The following is a 23,982-nucleotide window of genomic DNA, read 5'->3' on the forward strand; positions in this document are numbered from 1 at the left end:
TGCCCGTCTGAAGTGTGGACTCGCCACAAAGGCGCGCATTGTCAATAGCCGATAGCGGCGCGAAAGCACCAACATACTGCGACGGTGCAAGAAAATCGGCGCAGTCTCTTAAACGAACGCCCGTTGTATTCTTTAAGAACTACGTAACCCCGAGCAATAACTGTTTAAAATTTAAAATCTGCGTACTCAATCTGGGATCTTGATAACACCGTAATCCTGTTTGATTTACATGCGTAAAGTCCAAGCTGTTTAACCACATATGGAGCTGGGTAAACTAAAAAGGACGCGGGGGTAAAAAAAAAACTAAAGGGGGATATCTTGATTTTTTGTACAAAACCACTTTATTCTTATGAAGAAAAACAGCTCAATTGTATAAATGCGTTTCCCTGGCTTTCTTCTGAGCTGTCCTGCAATTAAGTTATCCCAAGTTAAAGTTGACTCGAAAACATAATTTAAAACATACCCATGGGTATCCAGCACACAAACACGTATGTGGGCCAGTTGTATAAAACACGGCTCGAGTGTTGTCCTTTCAAATGGTACCACATTAAATGGCAAAACCAAGAGGGGAAAATCGCTTTATGGGGGGGGGGGGGGGGTTAAAACAAATTACCGCACCACTATCGACTTAACATTTTACAGCGCAAGTCTCAAATTGTATCACCAATAACCAGGCATTATTTTGGGTACAATGTTAAGCATGTCAAATTCCAACTTGCAACTCAAAACCACTTCAGAGATTTGGTGTAAAGCTTAGTGGGTTAGTCAGGTAACCAGCGGCAAGAAAACCTCGAAGCCAACGAGAGATAGAGACGACGGTTGAATATTCTTAAGGTGTTTTATGCAACTTGCCACACTTAAAAACTAATCACCCATTTAATTCCATCATTTCACATCACCACCCCACACACCCCATGAAGGAAAGAAATGTTGCTTTGTACAGCCACTCACCACAACTGAGAAGATTCTAAAATTTAGAATGTCAATACACTTGCAAGCAGAAGCACTGCCATTCACTAATCACCATTACAATGGGCCTTTCCAAACAGAGGTGCAGAATATAATGTGAAAGGGTAATTTAATTAACTTTACCAAAAACAATTGTAAAAAAAGATTCATCTAAATGCGGTACTTTTGTGAAAAATAATTCATCCTGAAAAGATTTGTATCCTGCCTGTAAATTAAGTCAAATTTCAATGTTATATATATAAAAAAAAGTCTAAAGACCGTTACAAAAATAACTAAAACCGATATTTTACTCATGCAACGGATACTTTCCTGAAGATTAGCCTTACCAGCTACAATGTGTTTATTTCCACAATGCAATATTTTTCACAAACGCATAGGTAAACAACTCAATTCTGTATGAAAAAAAACCCCTGCAGAATCTTTGTGCCTGGATAAGGTGGTGTGTGCACGCAACATTTTTATTAAAAAAGAGATAAGCCAAAAAAACTGAGATTCTCAAGGCCAAACTCGTGCTGTGGGTCAGGCTTCAGCTCAATCACTTAACGTTCAAATACCAATCTTACTCATCTTTTCGCAAACAAAAATCACGTGACAAAAATCGCACCAAGAGGGATTTTCCAAGCAGCTACCTAAAGACTGACCCTTATCCCAGGATCGTAACGCTGCAATCGACAACACCAACAGAAAACAGATACGTATTCTGGCTCATCCGGTGGGCTAGCTCTGTGGGGGAGGTGGTGGTGGCATGGCAAACGACAGGCCCATGCCCATCGTGCCAATTATGCCCGGGTATTGTGTGGCAGGATCAGCCGGTGGCGGCGGAGGAGCAAACAGCAGCGCCGAGCCAGGCGGTGGTGGAGGTGGTGGGGGAGCGCCGGGCGGTAGTGGTGGCTGAGTTGGGGGTGGTGGCACTGGAGCTGGGGCCACGGTGGGCGGTGCCGGTGCAGCGGGAGGTGCGGGCGGGTTGGGTCCCGGTGGTGGCGGCGGTGGCAGGGCCGTGCTCGGAGTGGCCTGCTGCCACGGGGGCAGCGCCGTACCCGTGTTCGTCATGGCTATGGGAGTGGGGGAGGAGACATTCAACAATGACACTACATTTTCAACATTCACATCGTAAATTAGGACAGGAATCCCCTGCTACAAGTTGCCACATTGTGTTGTTTCGCATATACACTGCTGATTCATTTGAGAACCTATTTCCTTTCAAGTTTAATGTTCCGCATATGCTACGCGCGTAGAACGTAGAGGGCTCCCCCCTCCAGTTGCGTAGAAGTATTACATCGCAAAATAGCTGGACTTGACAACGTGGAGGCGTCGGACATGGTAAGAGTTTCTGGAGTCCCATGGTGAGGGGACCTATTAAATGAGGATCTTATGCTGGAAGCTGAAGAAGAGGCCAATAAAGCAATGCCACCATGACCACAAATATAAACCGGCATTGACTGCTACAAAAGGCTGTACCAGCAGAAGACAAATGCTGTCCAGCTATCCCCAGGAAGATTATTTAAACATTCTGCAATCAAAGCAGAAGGTCCAGAGTAGAACACAAAAGAGAGCCAGCTTCCTCAAATGAATATTCCTGTGATTCCAACTTCATTGTCAGATGAAGAGGCAGTTGATCCTACCACTAGCGGAGCCAGTGGGGGGGGGGGGTGGGGTGGCACATGCCCCCCCAATGATGCATTCGAAATCCCTAATTTCGATCGGATCATTGCGATTTATTAGTAATAAATCGGCATTTTGCGACCCCCACTGCCACTGTGTAGGATATTATTACATGCCAGGGACTCTATAAGATGATAGGACAATAGTCTGAGTCCATAATTGCCAATAAGTAACGGCAAAGCAGTTATAAGGGACTCACAGAATTGTGCGCAGTTGCGTATACAGTACACGACTTCCCTGAAGGCAAACACCTTCAGCGAGCGCGATGTCGATCACACAACGCGGTTCGAATTCAACCCTCGATTGATGGCTGCGCCATCACCGCACACGCGTCGAATAAAAAGCAATGGACAAGTCCTTACTTACTAACAACTCCTCTATCATTTTTCATTGCTGGAGGGGTTGCCCCCCCCCCCACCTGAAAATCCTGGCTCCGCCCTTTGTCTGCATAGAAAATGTTTTTATTTTACTTGTATTTTTGTAAGCGATTTGTTTGCCTTTCCTATACTTTGCACTCCTATCCTGTTTTTGTATTGTTTATTGTTGTAACGTTCTGACCTGCCCCGACTGGACATCTGTGAAAAATAGCATTTCGCTCATTGTATTTCTCCAGTCTAATAAGCTAATATTCCGATTCTGAACTCCACCACTACTCACCCTAAGAGGCCTCAATCAGCAAGCTATTCAGCCATCTCTGGAAAGTTTTATTTAATTATTTGTATCTATTATGAGTCCTGTATATAGTTTTATATAGCGCCGTTCATGCAATTGCCTCTCAATGATGAGAAACCACAGACAAGTTAGAAGGCAGCCAGGTGGTGAGCCAGCACTAATTATTCCCCAAGTTCTGCAGCCCTCAATATATATATATTTTTTATCCAAGTAACGAGTGTGGAAAAATTGGGAAAAAAAAAATAGCACGCATAGAAAACCCACTCCTGTGAGAGGGCAACACTATCCCATACAAAAAGGGACAGATGATATTCGTCTACATTTTGCTGTATCGACGTCTCCTGGCAAGCCCATGGGGAGTTTCGCAACATTTGTGGGGTCCACCAACCTTTGCGTGCGCCACCACCGCCTAAATTGAAAACGACTTTCTGTATAACTGCTTTTTGTGTTTAGTTTGTTGTCCTTCCCCCCAACTATGTACGGTGCGAAAGAAGTTCATACATAAATCATTATTTGGGTCTTTTGGTAAAGTCACGTAGATAGGTTCAAATTAATAAAAATAAAATAAACAAAAAAAACTACGACGTTTCGTTCACAACACATTTCGATCACAACACAAGCGATCGTCATCAAGAGGAAAACAGAGGGGGAAAGCTGCTTAACAACAGACTGGTTTAAAATGGGTGTAGCCCAAGGGTCATAAATGAAGTGGGCGGGGCTAATGATGTTAATGTCAGAAATTAGCATGTGAATGTAAGATCGGAGAGCGGCCGCCACAGCGAGCGCGCTGAGGTGGCTATGTTAATGTGAGACATTCGCACGTTAATGTAAGATCGCAGAGCCGCCGCTGCATCGAGGTCGGCGCGCGGAGGTGGCGGTGTTGGTTTGAGAAATTTAACCTGTTAATGTAAAATCGGAGCTAAAAATAACTAAAATCACAGCCAGTTATGACTTAAACTGGTTGATAACGTCCTTCCAATGATTGCTAAGTTTGTAGCCATCTCGGTTGAAATTGTGTCTGTCGGTATATATGGATAGCTTCAGTAACGAATCTTTGTTGATAGCCGGTGGGCTTTACATCAACAGGTTAAATTTCTCACACCAACACAGCCACCTCCGCGCGCCGACCTCGACGCAGCAGCAGCTTTGCGATCTTACATTAACATGCGAATGTCTCACATTAACATAGCCACCTCAGCAGCGCTCGCAGTGGAGGCCAGCTCTCTGATCTTACATTCACATGCTAATTTCTAACTTGATTTGAAGCTTTCTTGACTGCAACCACGTAAAAAACTAAAGTATAAACTACATAGTATCATCAGTATACTAAATATAATCTCCAATAAGCTGAGCTACTAACAGTAAGTAATACATTACAATTCTATGTCGCAAAAAATATAATATGCTTCCAGCTAAACTTTTTCCTTACATCACACGGGTCTACTCCGTACTATATGCTGCCATAGACAAACCCAACATTAAATTATATACTGTATTACTATACACCACCCTATACCTTAGAATACATGGTTGTTTAGTTACTGCAGCTACACACTATTAACATTCCTTCCCTTTATTAATACTACCCCTATCCCCTCCCTTTGATGCTGCTAATCCTGCATAATGCACGGGCATAATATGACTTTGGAAACCCCCCGCCCACCTCCTACGCATTTCACAAGTAGTACTAATCACATACCTGCATTTCCCATACATATGCTAAATTCCTCTTGATATGCAAATTCTTATGTCAAGGCGCCCTTCCCCCCTTCCAACCCAGCTTAAATATACGCTCCAAGCGTGGTGGTGTTTCATTCAGACGCTCTCTCCCCGACAGACCTGGTCTTCACCTGAGGACGGCTGCTTGCGTTGTGGCCGAAACGTCGTGAGAATTATTTAATGTTTTATTTTTATTATTTTATTATTTCCCTTCTACGTGACTTTACCGAAAGAACCAAGAAGATGAATCCCTGCAGTCACGAAAACTTTAAATCGAAATTCATAGAGAAATAGGTTGGGAAAACAAAATTTATCAATCTTTTGGAAATGTAATGTAATGAAAAACTGAGAGTCGGCTAACACACAGTTAATGCATAGCCTGGTTGATTACAATCTCCAAAGATTGCTAAAATTAGAAGTTAAGTGTGAAATTTGACAAACAGAGAGATGTGTGGTAATCCACCCGAAGCGGCCGGGGGAGAGAAAGAGCGAATGGACCTATGAGAGCCTGGTAAATTTTAGAGAGAAATAGGCGATCGTAATCAACCATACTAATTTATCACATTAACATCACTAGCTCCGCCCACTTCGTTTATGACCCTTGGGCTACACCCATTATAAACCTTTAAAACAGTCTGTTTTTAGCAGTTTTCCCCCTCTGTTTTCCTCCTGATGACGATCGCTTTTGTGTTGTGATAAAAACATCGTAGTTTTTGGTTTCTTAATTTTTTTATCATTTGAACCTATCTACGTGACTTTACCCAAAGAATATGAATTCCTGCAATCGCGAAAGTTTTAAGTCAAGATTTATACATACATAAATTACACCACTGTTATATTTGTAATGAGTCTCAATTGAGGTTGAACACACATGCATTGGCTGTTCATTCATCCATCTGCCAACAGGTGCACAATAACTACAGAAAAGATGATCCAATATGAATAAACCTCTTTTATAATGTTGTTTGCTATTCAGAACTTTATTTAAACCTGGCTAAATTAGTCAGCTGGCCAAAACTGGGACACACAAACTAGCTAGTAAAGAACTAGATGCATATATGGAAAAACATTTTCCCTCAGCTACCCATGAGCTTCCATATTGTTAATAATTTAAAAGACAGGAATGTTGTGCTGCAAAATTGTTGTATTTTAGATTATGCACAACTGTTTTACCTTACATTTTTTATTAAAATATACTTTTGTATGTTACTGTAATTGTATCAAGTAACAAAAATCAAGGCATGTTACATATTTTGCAACTTGCACCATCTTATGGTTTGAGGAGATAAAGCTCTCTTAAGATTCATCCCACACAACAGCACTCAACCCTAAGTACCATTTAGACCACATGGCATCCGTACCAGGCTAGGTGCACTCACCGGCCGACTGCCAGGGCAGGCTGCCAGCTGACGCGTTCGTGCTTGACTGAGGCATGGGTGGCGGCGGGGGCTGCTGCTGCCAGCTCATCATGTTGCCCCCCATGGGTGGAGGTGGTGGTGCCTGCACGGTGTTGTGGTGCATGGGGGGCCCCATGCCCATGAAGGGAGGCATGCCTGCACACGCACAAAGCGAAAGACCCTCTTAAGCACATGGCGTACAATTGTATACAGATAAGCGAGTCAGAGCAGGCGATTCATGAAGAATATAAACGGGCAAGGTTCGTTAAATGTATTGGTGACTCATGTTCCAGATTAATGTTTAACGGAAATGGTGGAGCCAGGATTTTCAGGTAGGGGGGGAAGACCCCTCCAGCAATGAAAAATGATAGAGGAGTTGTTAGTAAGGACTTGTCCCTTGCTTTTTATTCGACGCGTGTGCGTAGATCGAGGGTCGAATTCGAACCGTGTGTGATCGGCATCGCACTCGCTGAAGGTGAATGCCTTCAGGGAAGTCGTGTACTGTATACGCAACTGCGCACAATTCTGAGTCACTTATAACTGCTTTGCCGTTACTTATTGCCAATTATGGACTCAGACTATTGTCCTATGATCTCAGAGTCCCTGGCACATAATAATATGCTACACAGTGGCAGTCGCAAAATGCCGATTACTAATAAACGTCACCACAGCGCTGCTACAATCGAACACCTAAATGTAACTTTAGTGTTTTTTCAGGAGCGATGCTTGCAAAACATTTCTGACAGTTCGGTACAAACTAGCTATATATCCAAGAGATCTATGCTTTTATTCGATTGTACCTTCCTTTACAAGTCAATAAGGCTTGCCTGTAATGCTACGATGCACACAACAATGCTCAACTGACAGAAGCACCAACACAAACAAGCGCAGTGAGGGCCAGCCATATTTCCTCACCCATAGGCGGCATGGGCACAGGGGGCGGCAGCCTCTGCTGCTGCGTGTGCTGCATCCACATGGGTGGAGGCCCGCCTCCGCCGTGCCCTCCATGGTGCATGTGGTGCCCGTGGCCACCCATGCCTCCCCCGCCGCCCTGGTGGTGATGCTGCTGGTGCTGCTGGTGGTGCTGCTGCTGCTGGTGCTGCTGGTGCGGGTGCTGCTGGTGCTGTTGGTGCTGCTGGTGCTGCTGCTGGTGCTGCTGCATGTGACCGCCGGCGGCAGTAGCGGCACCGCCTCCGAAGCCGTGCTGCGGGCGAGAGGGTCCTGCCTGGATGGCCAGCATGGGCTTGTTGTCAGAGGGTGCTGAGCTCATCCAGGAAGAGCGCCCACCACCTCCACCACCCTGGAACACAAAACACAACATATAAACAGGTCAGTGATGTAGATTTATTTACCTCATTCTTCACACTACAACCAAATCATCTAAAGTGCACCCTATCTCATCAGATCTTGTACTTTTATAGATGACTCTGGGAATAACAAGTATTGTAGGGTATGGGGACTGCAAGGTATCTTGGAAATGGTCGTACAGCAATAGATTATTGAATTTAATCTGTATAGAACTTTAATGTTAATGCCTCGTATGCATGGGATTTTATCCAGGTGCTCTAGTTTAATCCTTCAGAAAAAATACTGTTAATGGTGTTGGCTAAACAACTACATTCCAGGGGACCCTCCTGAAAAAGGTCTCCTAGGTAAATAAAGGGCATTAAGTCTTCATTAAAATTATATTCTCCAACACTATTTTTTCTTATATTTCAATGCTCTCTTTTTCATCATATGCCAGAGGTTCTCAACCTTTTTCGTATACTGACCTAAACTATTTTTTATTTTACCAGGCAAGGCCCACACAGAGCTATATAGCTCCTTTTCAGAAGCGACCTGGCCACAAATGATAGCTAAGCAAAGTGGCTTATCATCGTGTGGAAATTTATAGCAACTAAATACTCTAAATGCATGTTGATACTAAATATGGAGGAGAAAACTGGAGGACCCGGAGAAAAATCCACATGACCACAGGGAGAGGAGACATGCAAACTCCAAATATGCAGGAATCAAGGTCGGGATCAAACCCACGACCTCCTGTATAACAGGCGAGGTAGTTAACATCTCACCACTGCGAACTGCCCCCCCCCCCTCCGGTAACTATGGTCACAATACACAGATACATCACTTGCCGACACCTCTCGTCAACGTAACGCAGGGCATGTTTTTCATGTTATTTGTGTTTTTTCATGTTATTTGTGTAGTCGCTGTAACCGACGCTAATGTTCCTTTGGGCACATTCAAAATGTATCCTGCATGTTATACATGCTGCAGCTGCATCCCCCCTGAAAGGCTGTTGTGCCCCTCAAACCCATGGAGTTGTCCTAAGCTGTTCCTGTCCATCTCCAGTTCAAACGCTCGTCTGGTTTGATCTCTGTTCATACACCCTCTACCTCACATGCATTTAAAGGGTACTTACATGTCCACCGCCAGAGCGAGCAGGTGTCTCCTCCCCGAGCTCGGCCATGAGCGAGAGATATTCCTCGTCCATGCGCTGCTCGCTCCTGGTTGCCCTGGGGAGGACCCATGCCCATGCCTCCGCCACCACCACCGCCGCCACCACCACCGGTGCCACCGCCGGTACCAGCAGCAGCATTCTCCCTGACGCCGGAGGACAATGCACAGCAATCAGAGAATCACGCCGACATCTATCATGAGCAAAACATTTCAAGGTTGCAAATCACAAAAACAGGTCATATCATGTAGATAAATATCTAGGCTGCGGGTTGTCCAACGAGAAGCTCTGTTGGTGAGAAATGACTTTATCAGCCAGTTTATTTTCAGTAAGGCCCATTGAGCCATAAATTAATTTTCAATGACACAGCCACAACGACCAATCATGTTGTACTATCAGAGCTCATAACTATGCTACTGCACTGACATGTGAAAATGTATGGGAGTATTGTAGTTAACGTCCTTAGTGGTATAAGATTTTTTTGCCCGTAACTACTTGCTCAACGACCCCTCCCCAAACTCATGTTGGATAGCCCAGAACATGCAGCTTGGGTATCTACACAGTAGCTTTTTGTATTTCTCTTCCTTAAAAAAAATTCTGCACAAAACCTGGCTGGTGTTGTTACATTTTAAAACACAACTAGGTAGGCTTTTTTGTAAGCAACTGACAACCACCTACACAATAGTCACCCTGAGGAAACAACAAGATGTGTGTGCATCGCAACACATAAAACGTACCTGCTGATTCGACAGTCCGAAGCAATGTGACCGGCTCCCCCACAGCGATTACAGATCGTCATATTAGTGACACTACGAGTCTCAGGCGGTGCCTGCCATGGTCGGAGCACCCTAGAGTAAAAAAAAAAAACGATCACAGCTTAATGTAGAAAAAAAAACTCGTCTCGAACATTAAAAAAATAATTCCAAACAACTTTCACAAAGCACAGCCAAGCTTCTATAGGTATTGCAAAAGCCTGCACAGGAGAGCGAGGAAGGTTTGGTAGTGTTGTGTTTATAGTTGCGACTCTCACCTGCTCGTCTCATCGTCTCTAAGCGTGCCGTTGAGACGGGCCAGCTCTCGCAGCTGCATGCGACGCAACTCGTTCTGCCCCTCCGGCACCTCGATGCCCTGCTTCAGAATGTTCTTGATCTGCACGCACACAGGTTTATGAGACCCTTGGCAGAATGGTTTTATTTTCACAATGTCTTTTTTCAAAAGGGCACCTACTGGTTAAGAACAAAATCATCTGCAAACGTGATTCTGGAGGTTACAAATTGAGACCTGTTGCTGACAAACAATATAAATATTATTAAAATGAATGTGGTCACTTGGAAACAATCACAACGAGCAGTTACTTCTACAGACAACAGCATGGTCTTGCTTTTGAATGACAAGCCCAGTTTACAAAAAATGTACTATTCCTCACATTTTAGCAGTTGTACGGCACCAACATTCCATATTTTCTTATAGAGATAAATCTATGCCTCATTTTTTTAAATCACAGAATGCATATCTAACCCCAATCTAAAAACAAGTACTATGTCTAAATTATGTAACTTTTACGGCACTGTTTAATATAACTGAAAAAACGACCAAATATGCATTACCATTCATGCCCTGCATGACTCCATTAAGTCAATTAGATTAAGAAAAAATCTACTATCTTTGTTGCCATTGCTTCATATTCTCTGGTATGCATTTTTTCAATATCATTTGTACCATCTAATCTGTGCTGCCTGCCATTGACAACCAGTAATCAAATGGAAAAATAACTTCATACATTTTTGTATTAATCATAAATAGCAACTATGCACACAATTCATTGCGCACATTTTAAACAATGAAATAAATTCATGACTATATGCCTGAGTCTCACAATAGAGGAAACGGGGGAGCTCTTACCTGATCAACAGCCTTGCGCACGTTGTCCTGGGTGCTCGCCGTGACCAGAGCATGCAGGGGCTCATCCTCGCCCGGTAGGGGCTGCCCCGGCTTGTGGCCGATCTTCCCCTCCTTCACAGAACCTTTGCCCCTTATCATGATCTTGGCATTGCATTCCTTCTCTATCTTCTTCAGAGTGTTGCCCCTGTGAAAGAGCACTGTAAATGAGTGGTGGTGGCGACGCATCCACATTGAAGAAAAGCAGCCCAATTGCCACAATTCCAATACAAAGATATCTATACGCTAAACATAATACTTTCGGTACATACGTAAAACTCGTACACAATATTTGTAAACATGTCAAATGGCTCAAGCAAGAGTGCGATCATTTTATCAAGTGGAAACTACTTTTCTTTAAACAATTAATCATCTTAATGTCTTATATACCTGTGAAATCTAAAACCCCAAATTGAATTTACAAAAATTGGAGGGCAAGAGCAAGGCAAGACACTAGATTCATATTGAAAACCTACCTTGGGCCAATGATGAGGCCAATGAAATTGATATCAGGGTGTTCATCTTGAGGAATCATAATTCGCTCGCTTATCTTCTGCGCAGGTGGCCTGCAATCAGATCACTCACTTTAAAAATACTACCCTCTGGAAAATAATTATTGGAAATACAGCATCAAAAACACAAATAACTAAAAATACAGTACAACAGACTTACAATCACAACCTTTTAACCCTCAACAGGATGAATATGGTGGCTCGTTAATGAACAATCAGCAGTCCTGCAATAAATGCAGTTGCTGTAAGTCATATGCCATGGAGTGAATACTCTTTAGCATGCCCCCTCTCCAACCGTATACAAATTTTTTAGTTTAATTACCTGAAAAACGTGCACAAGATGTCACTCAAATGCTGTGATTATATTTCAAATGCATAGAGGTGCGAGTAGGACAACACACTTGTAGTCAGCAGGTGGTTTGTAGTCCGGATTGAGCCTGTACATTTCCTGGATGAGCACGTGCCGGTCGTCCTCAATCTTCTTGCGCGTGCGGTACTCACGAGTGTTCAGCCGCTTCCCCTCGTTGTTGTAAATGGGCTCCGGTGATGGTGACCTGTGCCAAGCCAAGTGCACGCACGCAAGCGCACACACACACACACAGGCACGCACGGAAGCAGACAGAAAATGGGTGACCCGTACCATAGCACGTGGCCAACAGTTCCTGCACTGGCATCTGCACATCAATGTTGCTGCTGTTGTAATTCTGGTGCTTCAATTGCCATGTCTGTGGTATTTAAAGCCAACTGTGGCTCCTAAATTAACTTAACTTACTAACTTCAATTACATAATCAATTTAAATTAAGTTAGGAGTCAATTATTCAAATAATTATATGTACCGCCCCACAATTTCTTTTTCACGCCACGAGTGGCAGAAAGGCCTCCATTAGGAACTCAAGAGCCCCTCGAAGAGGGTATTTTCGGCCGACTCTTCCATGCTCGCCACGTCTCGAAAGTGGAAGTATCCACACTTTACCTCCCCAAACACTACCTGCCAATTGACTGGAGTGTCAGGGCTTTGTTAAGTATTTATGCTACTTGCTTAAGAGTAAGGGACTTAATAAATATGCCCATTGTTGCAACTGCCCTGCCAAGAAATTTAATGAAAACAGCAACCTCTTGATCTAGTAAATTAATTTAACTTGGGGCTTCAAAGAAAACAATCAAATGTACATTATTTTTTACGTAAATTACAATGTTATTATTTTAATTGGGGGAATTTACACTGTGACCTGTTGCAGACACCATGCAAAAACGAGTCGACCAAATAAAAGCTTAAAAACTACTAACAAGTTACTGTACTGCTTACATTCGCTGAATGGACGTGCTATTTATCTAGCGTTAACATAATCTATATGAATTTACTTTCAGGCAACGGTTCCACTAGGCATTTGGAAATGGCAACTAAACTATTGTCAATCATCTACACAAAAGCTAGTATAGCCAAACATATTAGCAACGAGAGATGAATAACACCAAACTGGGGGAATGTCAGACGCGGTGCCTATTGGAACCGTCATTTTCAAATATGCAACGCAAAATGGGATTAAGGCGGTCGTTAAGTTGTTCTGTTCCTTCCTCTCAGCTTGCAGATTCGCTGGGTCGGGTCACGGATGAAGGGCAATGCGTTGGGCTAAAAAGACCTGTTGACCTGTAAGGGCTTTGTTAAGCATATTAGCATCAGGAGACGCCACTCGACGGCCCTCAGCTGAAAACACCTATCGCACCGGGCTGCCCTTCGGTTCAGCACAGGTATTATCATTGTTACATAATTTGTTTATACCAAAAAAATTAAGACTATGCTCTTTTTTAAACTTATTCACAGCTCTTTATAATTTTGCCTTGTCAAGTTGCACTGTAATGAGAGCAATGGTATACTGTTGTCAATTCAGGCAATTATGAAGGTTTGTGCGATCGCTCAACACATCAGTTCACAGCGGCTGCTGAAACTACAGAAGCCGATATCGAGCAGCGGTATTGCTGGAACCTGCTTTCATTCCGTTAGAAATTGTTAGTGGGAAAAAAATATCAAAATTTAAAGGGGAAAAATCTGCCATGTTCCTGCTGCCTATGGGAAGAGATTGTTAGAAATTAGAATATGAACATTTTTGGTTAGAATCAACTATTGCGCATTCTCTTTTTTATGCTATTTATAAACGTGTTGTCATTCCAAATGACAAATCTCTCGAGTCCTCTCTGCAGGCCTGAAAACTCTCACCCCAAACCCCACGTTATGGGTCAATTTGCATTGCGTTAGGTTACAAATTAGAAATACAGAACACATTTCCGCTGCTGCCTAATGCACACAAAAAGCAGTCTAATATTTTTTATAATATATATGAGCATACGGGGATTGTCATAACTACACACACTCATTAAAATGTATCTTCATAGCAAAGTTCAATCCTCGCTGCATTAACTACTAAACAAACGTCTAAAATATGCATTTAACCATAATTCATTAAACATTTAATAAACTCCCATACGTTGTGGCCATCCCTGTATTTCATTTTTAACAAAGTTTAAACAAATGCTCAACATGGTTCAGATAACATTCCCCCAGGGACGAGCAATTTAAGTATGCTCAGGATTAATTGTGGCATTAAGTGTGGCCAAAAAATGCAAACTTAACAGCAGGTAGCCATTTCACTTCATATTTGCAAGATTTGTTGAGTGCCCAAGTGTATGGGAACCACCCAACTCTGTTTCAGTCACAGGGGGAGTTAGACTAAACCCTTTCATTTCAGACGTGATTATAATGTTTAAAAAGCACGCAATTCAACTTGAGCAGAAAGGGTTCAAAAGCAGCTGAACCATTTTAATCTTTGCCAATTTACTCAACGCATCAACTACACTCGCTTATTTTTAAATGTGACCACGATGCAGATTTTCTTCTGCACCAAGCCAACATCAAGAGACCAATTGCAGCAGCATATATTAATATATTGCTTACTCATCTGAACGTAATATTTTCACTGCTGCCAATAAACGGGCAAAAGAATTACAGAGACAGCCATGCTCATTAGGCTTACTTAGCTTTCAGGCTTGAAATCACAGACATTTCAAGCCAACAACAGCCATGTTACTTCACCACCGAAGACAAGTAACGGATGAAAAAAAGGGGTTACTGTAGAGCAGTGCTACAGTCGCCAACCTCTCTTCAGGATTGGGAGGGATACCAAGGTCTCCTGTTCGCAGCTTACGGTTCATGTCCTCAATCTGCAGTTGCACTGAAATGTGTTAAGTTTGGGGAAGGACGGGAGGAAATCAAGGGTTAAGTGTCAAGCAACATAAACACACAACGCCAAACGCAAACAGCAATAATCATGATAAAAACACAACACACCTGCAGCAATTTTCAAAACAATGCAACCCAATCATCTGTCTGCCACAGGAAAAGTTCATTAAAACACTCACCAGCATCACGTACTTAAATAATAAATGAAAACACGTTTCTGACTAAAACTTTTAACTTAAAGAAAAACGATGCATTGTAACACATTATTAACAAGACATTCAATAAAATTTGTATTTCTGTAATCACTTGTTATTTAAAACGAAGCAAAATATACACAGTACAGTATCTGCAATCCCAATAAATACACGTCACTGAAATTGTGTGAAATGGTTGAAATGTGTTATACAGGCATTCGTTAAAAACAACATCCAAATGCATCATGAGATTGTGTTTTGTCATGAGAGGTAAGACATCTATGGGGCAGAGCAGAGACCAGTATTCACCGAATGCAACACAAAACCTGTAGTGAGACTAATTTCTTCACATGGCCAACAAAAGCAAATTAGCCAGCACACTCATTGAATAAGGCTTATCAAACGTTAACTCGCTTTCACCGGCCATGCAAAGAAACTGGTTAAGACTAAACAGTTTTCCACTTGACGTTGTAACTGATGAATGAAAAACGTGGTCTGGGTCCATTCCCTGTGAACAGTGTGGGGAATGCGACGTGCTTTGGGACACATTACCTATATATGCTCTCTCCTGGTCCTTGTTGAGGCCGGGTGGTAGCACCGTGGGCATGCCCGGCACGGCGATCTTCTCCGTCATCTCCGTATCCCAGCGACTCCGTTTCGCTTTCTTCCTGTCCTTCGCCGCCTCGCTCGAGTCCGCTGCTTTCTCAAGAACTTTGGACGAATAAAGCAGCGTAAACGTGGCATTTTTTAGTATGTTTAAGAGAAGCGATGCCCCTCCAACTCGACCACTTTTATAATGCATGAACATTAAACGAATTTTTTTTCAAGGTCTGTGTTGGCAGTAGCGCTTTGAAGAGGGAGATAATTTGCACGACACGTAAGACTATGATAAAAATTTGATATAAGGTGGTGTTAATTTTTAATGCGATTAGAATATTCTAGTATGTGCTTAAACCCGCAAGCTTGAAATCAGCCGTTTCTACATGAATGAAAACCATTGGTTGATTGGTTCAAAAATGTTGCAAAAACGTATAATAAATAATTCCTGTGCTTGCTTGAAGCGAAGTATCGTTTACAACGTTGAGAAAAACGTGACCTAAATTCACACGGTATTAACTTGGGTTTCCCTGCACGTAGAAAAAGGCTTCTTTGTGGTACAAACATAGCAGATGCTGTGCCACGTCAATATTCTCTTCAGAAAATGGCATTGGATAGTGTTTATGAGCGTGTTGCTCTAATACACTCAGAAATGATTTGTTTTACAAGAGAACATATATACTGACAGTAAACACGCCGTTAATTGTTAATCAAGGCTCGCTTATTTCAGAAACTGTAGTGTTTAAAGAACTATTGTATTTCGGCACGATACAGTAGTACAGTACGTGTATTGTAAATGCAGCGTGCATTCCTCTTTCAAGACTATTATTACCAACACAATAATCTGGAGTTCCATGCAACATCGTTCGAATACAAGTGAAAGTCAAGTGTTCACATGAAAATGTTAAAGGTACGATGGGAGGTGTTAGCGTTGGATGTGCACAAAACAAATTAACATACAGGATGAAGTGGACATCAGTCCAGTAATTACGTGTACACAAGCCTTTTACAATACTGGAATTACGGTGCACAATAGCTCTAAATGTAACTAAACACAAGTCTATTGAGAATGGTTCGTTAGACACGTCAAGGTTCTGGAATTGAATGTTTTCTCCGTGATCTCTATTAGGTAAAGTCACGTAAAATGGAAAAAATAATAATAAAACATAATAAAATACGATTTTAATTTTGCTTTTATTGTTTTATTTTTATTATTTTAATATTAAATGAAAAAAGGTATTTTCATTATTTTTTTTATTTCCCTTCTACGTGACTTTATCGAAAGAACCAAGAAGATGAATGAATACCTGCAGTCACGAAAGCTTTAAATCGAAATTCAGATGGGAATAGTTTGACCACAGCAATAATTGGGAAATGCTCAAAGGAATTTCCACCCACACCCTGTGCTGATCCACGTGGTGATGGAGCAGATTCTCGTGTCAACCATTTACGTATCCCACGAGATAATAACGTAATCGAATTGTCTATTTCGTATTCATATCGATGAGGCTTGTGTCACCAACTTGCACAAGGCCGTACACATTTCAGAAGCATTGCTTTCAACATGCATTACAAAGACGGACTTTGAAACACGTTACTCAAAGCTCGTATTCAACGAGCTAAGCTCAAAAGATATAAATTACACCGTCACTTAATAAAACCACTGCCGTTACACAATCAAACATTAAACTCCCCCCTCGGGGTCGCCTTTGACGAAACATTTAAGCCGAAGAAGCCTCCACGTGTGAAGCTACCGCCACAGCAAAGCGCTCCCACACCCCAAACAAAACCCAACCAACACGTGCGTTTAAGCAAACCCCTCAATTCTAGATTTGAAGCTTTCGTGACTGCAAGGATTCATACTCTTAGGTCTGTTTCGGTAAAGTCACGTAGGTAAAAATAATAATAAAATAAAAGAAATAATAGAAATAAAGCAATATTTTATCGCTATTATTTCTATTATAGTATTATTTACTTCTATTATTATTTCTCCTGTATTATTTTATTATTTACTATTTTTCCCCTACGTGACTTTACCGAATAAACCCGCTCAACGTAACGAGATCGCGAGGTGATGAACGACGTTCTAAGCGGTGGCACGTGGGGTGAGGGAGGGGAGGGGAAGTGTTCGAAGGCGGTCGCCATTTCGCTGCAACTCACTCGCCAGCGGCTGCACGGGCGGCGGCGGCGGTGGTGGCAGCGGCGGCAACGGCGGCTGCAGCTGCTGCTGTTGTTGTTGTTGCTGCTGCTGCTGCTGTTGCTGCAGTGTCGTCGTCGTCGTCATTGGCATCGCCGCCATCGCCATCGCAGCCGCATCCTCCTCCATTGGCCTCTTCCCCGTCAGCAGCGGGTTGACGCGTCCCAGCGGCGTGGCATTTGCTCCCGTGGCCATTGCGACGGTTGTTTGTGTGTGTTAATAAATACGATAACGCCTTAAAGGGACGCGGTTTCTTTATAGAATCTTTACCGAACGCCACCAAAGCCGCCGTGTCTCTCTCTCTCTCAGCTCGTCTCCCTCAGCGGCCTCACCGGGGACAAAATGGCCACCGTCACCCCCCGCCCCGCCCCCCGCGCCAAAAGAAAAGGCGCGAAGCGAAGGCGCGTTGCCGTGACGTCACCGCGAGCGTTAACCGGGCGGCCATGTTGGGTGAGGGCGACACGAAAAAGTTGTATTTGTTCCTGGATGACTTTACCGAAGCAACCAAAGAGTATGGATTCCTGCAGTCATGAAAGCTTCAAATCAAGAGAGTTAACCCGGCGGCCATGTTGTGTGAGGGCCACGCGAAACACGCAAGAGAGTGAACCTAGCGGCCATGTTGGGTGAGGGTCACGCGAAACGCAAGACTTAACCCAGCGGCCATGTTGGGTGAGGGTCACGCGAAACGCAAGAGTTAACCCGGCGGCCATGTTGGGTGAGGACCACGCGAAATACGCAAGAGAGTTAACTTAGCGGCCATGTTGGGTGAGGACCACGCGAAACGCAAGAGTTAACCCAGCGGCCATGTTGGGTGAGGACCACGCGAAACGCAAGAGTTAACACAGCGGCCATGTTGGGTGAGGGCCACGCGAATACGTAAAGGTTGGGGATCCTCTACTTACGAATGGGTTCGGTTCCGTGGGGGGGCGGTCCCGTGTTCGTAAGACGATTTGTTCGTAAAGTCAAAATTTTACTCCTGTCGATTCCAAACATGTACGGCATGTACACTAAACACGGGGAATGGCTTTAAACGTTGTAGAATCTCTTGTAGATGTAGATGCCACTGGTTCTTCACGTTCTGCAGATGTAGATGTCACTGGTTCTTCACGTTCTGCAGATGTTGATGCCACTGATTCTTCACGTTCTGCAGATGTAGATGCCACTGGTTCTTCGCGTTCTGCAGATGTAGATGTCACTGGTTCTTCACGTTCTGCAGATGTTGATGCCACTGATTCTTCATGTTCTGCCGATGTAGATGCCACTGGTTCTTCACGTTCTGCAGATGTTGATGCCACTGGTTCTTCGCGTTCTGCAGATGTAGATGCCACTGGTTCTTCACGTTCGGCAGATGTAGATGCCACTGGTTCTTCACGTTCTGCCGATGTAGATGCTACTGGTTCTTCACGTTCTGCAGATGTTGATGCCACTGGTTCTTCACGTTCTGCAGATATGGATGCTACTGGTTCTTCACGTTCTGCAGATGTAGATGCCACTGGTTCTTCACGTTCTGCCGATGTAGATGACACTAGTTATTCACGTTCTGCCGATGTAGATGCTACTGGTTCTTCACGTTCTGCAGATGTAGATGCCACTGGTTCTTCACGTTCTGCAGATGTGGATGCCACTGGTTCTTCACGTTCTGCAGATGTGGATGCCACTGGTTCTTCACGTTCTGCAGATGTGGATGCCACTGGTTCTTCACGTTCTGCAGATGTAGATGCCACTGGTTCTTCACGTTCTGCAGATGTGGATGCCACTGGTTCTTCACGTTCTGCAGATGTAGATGCCATTGGTTCTTCACGTTCTGCAGATGTAGATGCTACTGGTTCTTCACATTCTGCAGATGTAGATGACACTAGTTCTTCACGTTCTGCAGATGTGAATGCCACTGGTTCTTCACGTTCTGTAGATGTAGATGCCACTAGTTCTTCACGTTCTGTCGATGTAGATGACACTGATTCTTCACGTTCTGCAGATGTGGATGCCACTGGTTCTTCACGTTCTGCAGATGTGGATGACACTAGTTCTTCACGTTCTGCAGATGTGGATGCCACTGGTTCTTCTTGTTCTGCAGATGTAGATGTCACTGGTTCTTTACGTTCTGCAGATGTGGATGACACTGGTTCTTCACGTTCTGCAGATGTGGATGCCACTGGTTCTTCACGTTCTGCAGATCTGGATGCCACTAGTTCTTCACGGTCTGCCGATGTAGATGACACTGGTTCTTCACGTTCTGCAGATGTGGATGCCACTGGTTCTTCACGTTCTGCAGATGTAGATGCCACTAGTTCTTCACGGTCTGCCGATGTAGATGCCACTTGTTCTTCACGTTCTGCAGATGTAGATGCCACTGGTTCTTCACGTTCTGCAGATGTGGATGCCACTGGTTCTTCACGTTCTGCAGATGTAGATGACACTAGTTCTTCACGTTCTGTAGATGTAGATTGCACTGATTCTTCACGTTCTGCAGATGTGGATGCCACTAGTTCTTCACGTTCTGCCGATGTAGATGACACTGGTTCTTCACGTTCTGCCGATGTAGATGACACTGGTTCTTCATGTTCTGCAGATGTAGATGACACTGGTTCTTCATGTTCTGCAGATGTAGATGCCACTGGTTCTTCATGTTCTGCAGATGTAGATGCCACTGGTTCTTCATGTTCTGCAGATTTTGATGCCACCGCCGCCATCTATTGCACGGCGGTTGAACTTACGACTCTCGGTCCGAACAGTCAACTAGGGGTCGGCACGGTTTGAACCGACTCAAACTGGTTTCAAATTGAGCAAACCAAACCAAACCAGCGACGACTGAACCAAACCAAACCAAAACCAAACCAAACTAAGCTAAACCAAACCTCTTGAGTTGGCTTGAACCGAAAAGATGCGCGGCAAACAATATTCGCATTCAATACAAATATCAAGTGTATTAATCGCTAATTTCTACGCAAGCTTTCTTCATATTGAGATTCACTAGCAAGTACTGGACGACGATGTCGTCCACAGCCATCTCCTCAAGCTTGGCACGCCCAATGTCCTTGAACGCAGTGTGGTAGTTCAATGGCAGTGAAACCCCAACACTAGGCAACATCCGCGCCCACGAGCGCACACACATCTCGGCCTTGAACGTGCACTTGTGCAGGTTTGGTCGGTCGAGAAAGGAGCGCTTGGCGGCCGAGTTTGCTCTCTCGGAGGGCACGGACGACGCCGGGATAGGCAAATAGTCGAGGGCCACGCGTCGTAGGCGTGGGTACTTGCCGCCGTACAGCTTCCACCACTCGACGACGTCCATGCTCAGGTCCTGAGTCGGCTCAAGCAGGAAGCGGTCGACCTCGGAGGCGGCGCCGTCGTGAGCGTTGGGCGCGTAGACCATGTCAAAGAGGATGTTAATGCCGCCACGCGGCGCCGCCTTCGGCGCCGCGTCCGTCGTCAACGCTGGGTAGCGCTGGTTGAGAATGTCTGTCATCATGTCCTTGATATTGCTGTACTTGGTGCTCGAGGCCGCGGGCTTGGGGTGACGCAGGTCGAGAAAGCGGGCGACGCGGCTTGGTTCGGACGAGAGAAGGTCGCTGTACTTGACCATGTAGTCGGAGATGGTCACGGCGGCCGAGCTCACGACCACATGAGGACTCGGGCGGTGGGTCATGCAGTGGCTCAAGAGAGCCTCCTGCGCCGTGATGGCGTTCGAGATGGTGCAGTACTCCTCGGCGCCCATGGCATCAGAGATGGCCGCCGGCTTCTCCAAGAACTGGCAGAGCAGCGCCGCCTGCTCCCACTGCTCGTCCGACAAGTCGGCCTGGCTCCGCGACCAGCCGGGCTCAAGGCAGATGGCGTCGATCACTTGGCACTGCCTTAGCGACGCCGTGAGCATCACGTACGTGCTACCCCAATGTGTGACCACTTTGAGGCAAGGCGGCTGCAGCGGGCACTTGAGGTAGTGCCGCGTGAGCGACGTGTAGGCCGCCCTCTTCGTCTTGCTCTTGCGGATAGCGCCGAGCGTCGCGCGGAGGCTGCGCAGCAGTGTCTCGAACGCGCCGAATGAGGCCTTGACGCCGAGGTTGACGCAGTGCACGATGCACCGCAAGCAGCACGTCGAGCGCAGGTTGCTCCCCTCGAGGAGCATGAGGGACTTGGCGGATGCGACGGCGTCAGAACCGCTGTCGGTGACGACGGCGAGCAGGCGCGGCCACACGCCAAAGTCGTCGAGCAGCTCGTGCAGGCGCTGCGCCATGCGCTTGCCCACGCCTTCGCCCGGGGCCACCCAAAAGAAGTGAATGATGCAGTTGCACATGGAGAACGACGCCGGGTCCATCCAGTGGAGGGTGACCGAGAAGAAGCCGGTCATGGCGTCGTTTGTCCAACCGTCGTAGGTCAAGGAGACGCAAGAGCCAAAAGTAGTAAAGTACTGTAGCACGAGTAGCTTGAGGACGACATACATCTCGAGCATGCGGCGCTTGACCGTGCGCTCAGACTTGGGCTCGTAACCTGGGGCAGCTCGTTGAAGAAGAGTCTTAAAGGGATCCGATGTTACGTGTTTATGGCCTAGACCACTCGTCGCGATGTACTCGGCGACAAAGCTGTCCATGGCCTTGCTCGCGTGCGCTGACATGGGCGTGGCCATCTTGGACTGCACGAGCAAACCCTTCCCCGTCGGCGGCGACGTGACAACCGTGGGCGACTCGGGGTCGACGATCCCATGGGTCTTGAGATGCTTGATACGGGTGCCCGAGGAGGTGGAGCCCGCGTACTGGAGGGTGCAGATCTTGCAGGTCCGGCTCTGCACGTCGCCCGTGGCCTGGCTCGTCTCAAAGTACTCGTCGTGCCACAGCGCTCGGGACACACGGGCCTTCTTGGGCTTGGGCTGCGTCGCGGTCTGCAGCGCTGCGGCGCCGAGGGTGCGCATGAGGCTCTGCCGCGTGTCGCCGCGCGTGGCGTCCGGGCTCTCACGTTCGCTCGCCATCGGCTCCTCGTCGCTACCGGCGTGTTTGGTCTCTTCCACGTCGTGGATGAGATACCTTGTGATGCTGGAGCCGCCGGGGATGGCGCCGTCTTGAGCCGCTCGAGCCATGGAGATGCAATTGCAAAGTGAATTCGCAGGCAAAGGCAACTACAGCATGTCCTTTCGTGTCGCCTTTACAACCAACCAAACTAGTTTGAGCCGGTTCCACCCTGTCCGAGCCAAACCGAGTCGGTTTTCGTAGCCCCAAACCAAACCGAACCAGTTCAAACAGAGCCAAACCAAACCGATTTGGTTCGGTTCAAACCGCGGTTTGGTAGTTTGAGCCAAACCGTGCCGACCCCTACAGTCAACTGAATTTTCGGACAGGTTTGTTCGTATCTCTGAAAATTCGTAAGTCGAATGTTCATAAGTAGAGAAGTCCCTGTATGCATATTCTCAGATTAACATCATCCATTGTCATTTATATGACTAACCATAATATATATTTTTTATTTTCTTTTGGAGGGGCGGGGGGTTGGATCGTGTAAATATAGATGTGTCGTAAAACCCACCACCACCCGGCACAGCTGATCAATAAGGTTCGTCACGTAAACAAAACGTGCCAATTAGTTACCACCTCGGCACACTGGTGCGTTGGAGAGGAAACCCACATTTACAATTCGAGTGCTGTTCGACGTTTCGCTGTTGATTAAAGCCAGCTTTATCAGGAGATAGCCAGAATTGTGAAGAAGTCCCCTTTATTCGGTCTATCATTAATCACCCTCTGCGAAGACCAGAGGGTGATTCATGTAGTCATATCGTGTAGTCATATAAATTACAATGGATCATGTTAATCTGAAAATATGCCGTACATGTACCTGTTATTGGTTGGGTTATTCAGTTAGTCAACATGCATTACTCGTTCATAAAGACCGTCTTCGCCAGGCAAACGATTTAAATAACCTCCAAAAATGTGTATTTTTTCCGCAAAAAACACAAAAAATGTTGACGACTTGATTAAACTTCTTATATTTAAGGACATACCAATCAGAAACCGCTCAATTTAAAGATTCCGTTTTTATTCAAAAAACTAAAACATATGAATATAATACTCTATGAGGGCAAGCTCCTATATTTTACCGTTTTCGAATGAATCAGATTTTAACATCATTAAATGCATATTTTTTCGTTCAAAACCGCTTGAATACGAAACATCTCAAAAACAATAAAATACAGAATGGTTCTCGCTTTAATTGGATTTGCTGTTTAACGCTTTATCAAATAAAAAATACAATCTGATATTTTGCACGGTTTCTGAATGACATGCACAAACATGTTCATGGGGCACTTAAAATTGAGATTTAGGGGCTTTAAAATGAAAAAATCTGGGATTTTCAAAAATGTCCTGTTGTGTTCTAACAGCGACATACGCACAAAATGTTAGCTTTATACCTTGTCGGAAAGTACCCAAGAGGTTTTTGAGACATACATATAT

The 23,982-nt window shown here is 45.0% G+C and overlaps 2 protein-coding genes across 2 annotated transcripts; both read right to left on the reverse strand.

Annotated features, from left to right (window-relative positions):
• Positions 1 to 318: 318 nt before the first annotated feature.
• On the reverse strand, positions 319 to 17,908 carry LOC133341383 (splicing factor 1-like). Its single transcript, XM_061549940.1, is given in 13 exon segments — positions 319 to 2,021; positions 6,402 to 6,575; positions 7,335 to 7,719; positions 8,842 to 8,916; positions 8,918 to 9,023; positions 9,615 to 9,725; positions 9,908 to 10,026; positions 10,780 to 10,963; positions 11,292 to 11,381; positions 11,729 to 11,881; positions 14,480 to 14,555; positions 15,310 to 15,468; positions 17,515 to 17,908. Coding segments are annotated over 13 exon segments (2,199 nt in total). The 5' UTR covers positions 17,747 to 17,908; the 3' UTR covers positions 319 to 1,686.
• LOC133341190 (uncharacterized) lies at positions 17,857 to 22,616 on the reverse strand. Its single transcript, XM_061549644.1, has 2 exons — positions 20,650 to 22,616; positions 17,857 to 17,878 (listed from the first exon to the last, which is right to left on the reverse strand). Exons 1-2 carry the CDS (start codon positions 22,614 to 22,616, stop codon positions 17,857 to 17,859), a joined length of 1,989 nt encoding a protein of 662 aa, XP_061405628.1.
• Positions 22,617 to 23,982: the final 1,366 nt, after the last annotated feature.

Source organism: Lethenteron reissneri, chromosome 11 (genome assembly GCF_015708825.2).
Source record: "Lethenteron reissneri isolate LAM-NWPU_2019-01 chromosome 11, ASM1570882v1, whole genome shotgun sequence".
Lineage (NCBI taxonomy): Eukaryota > Metazoa > Chordata > Hyperoartia > Petromyzontiformes > Petromyzontidae > Lethenteron > Lethenteron reissneri.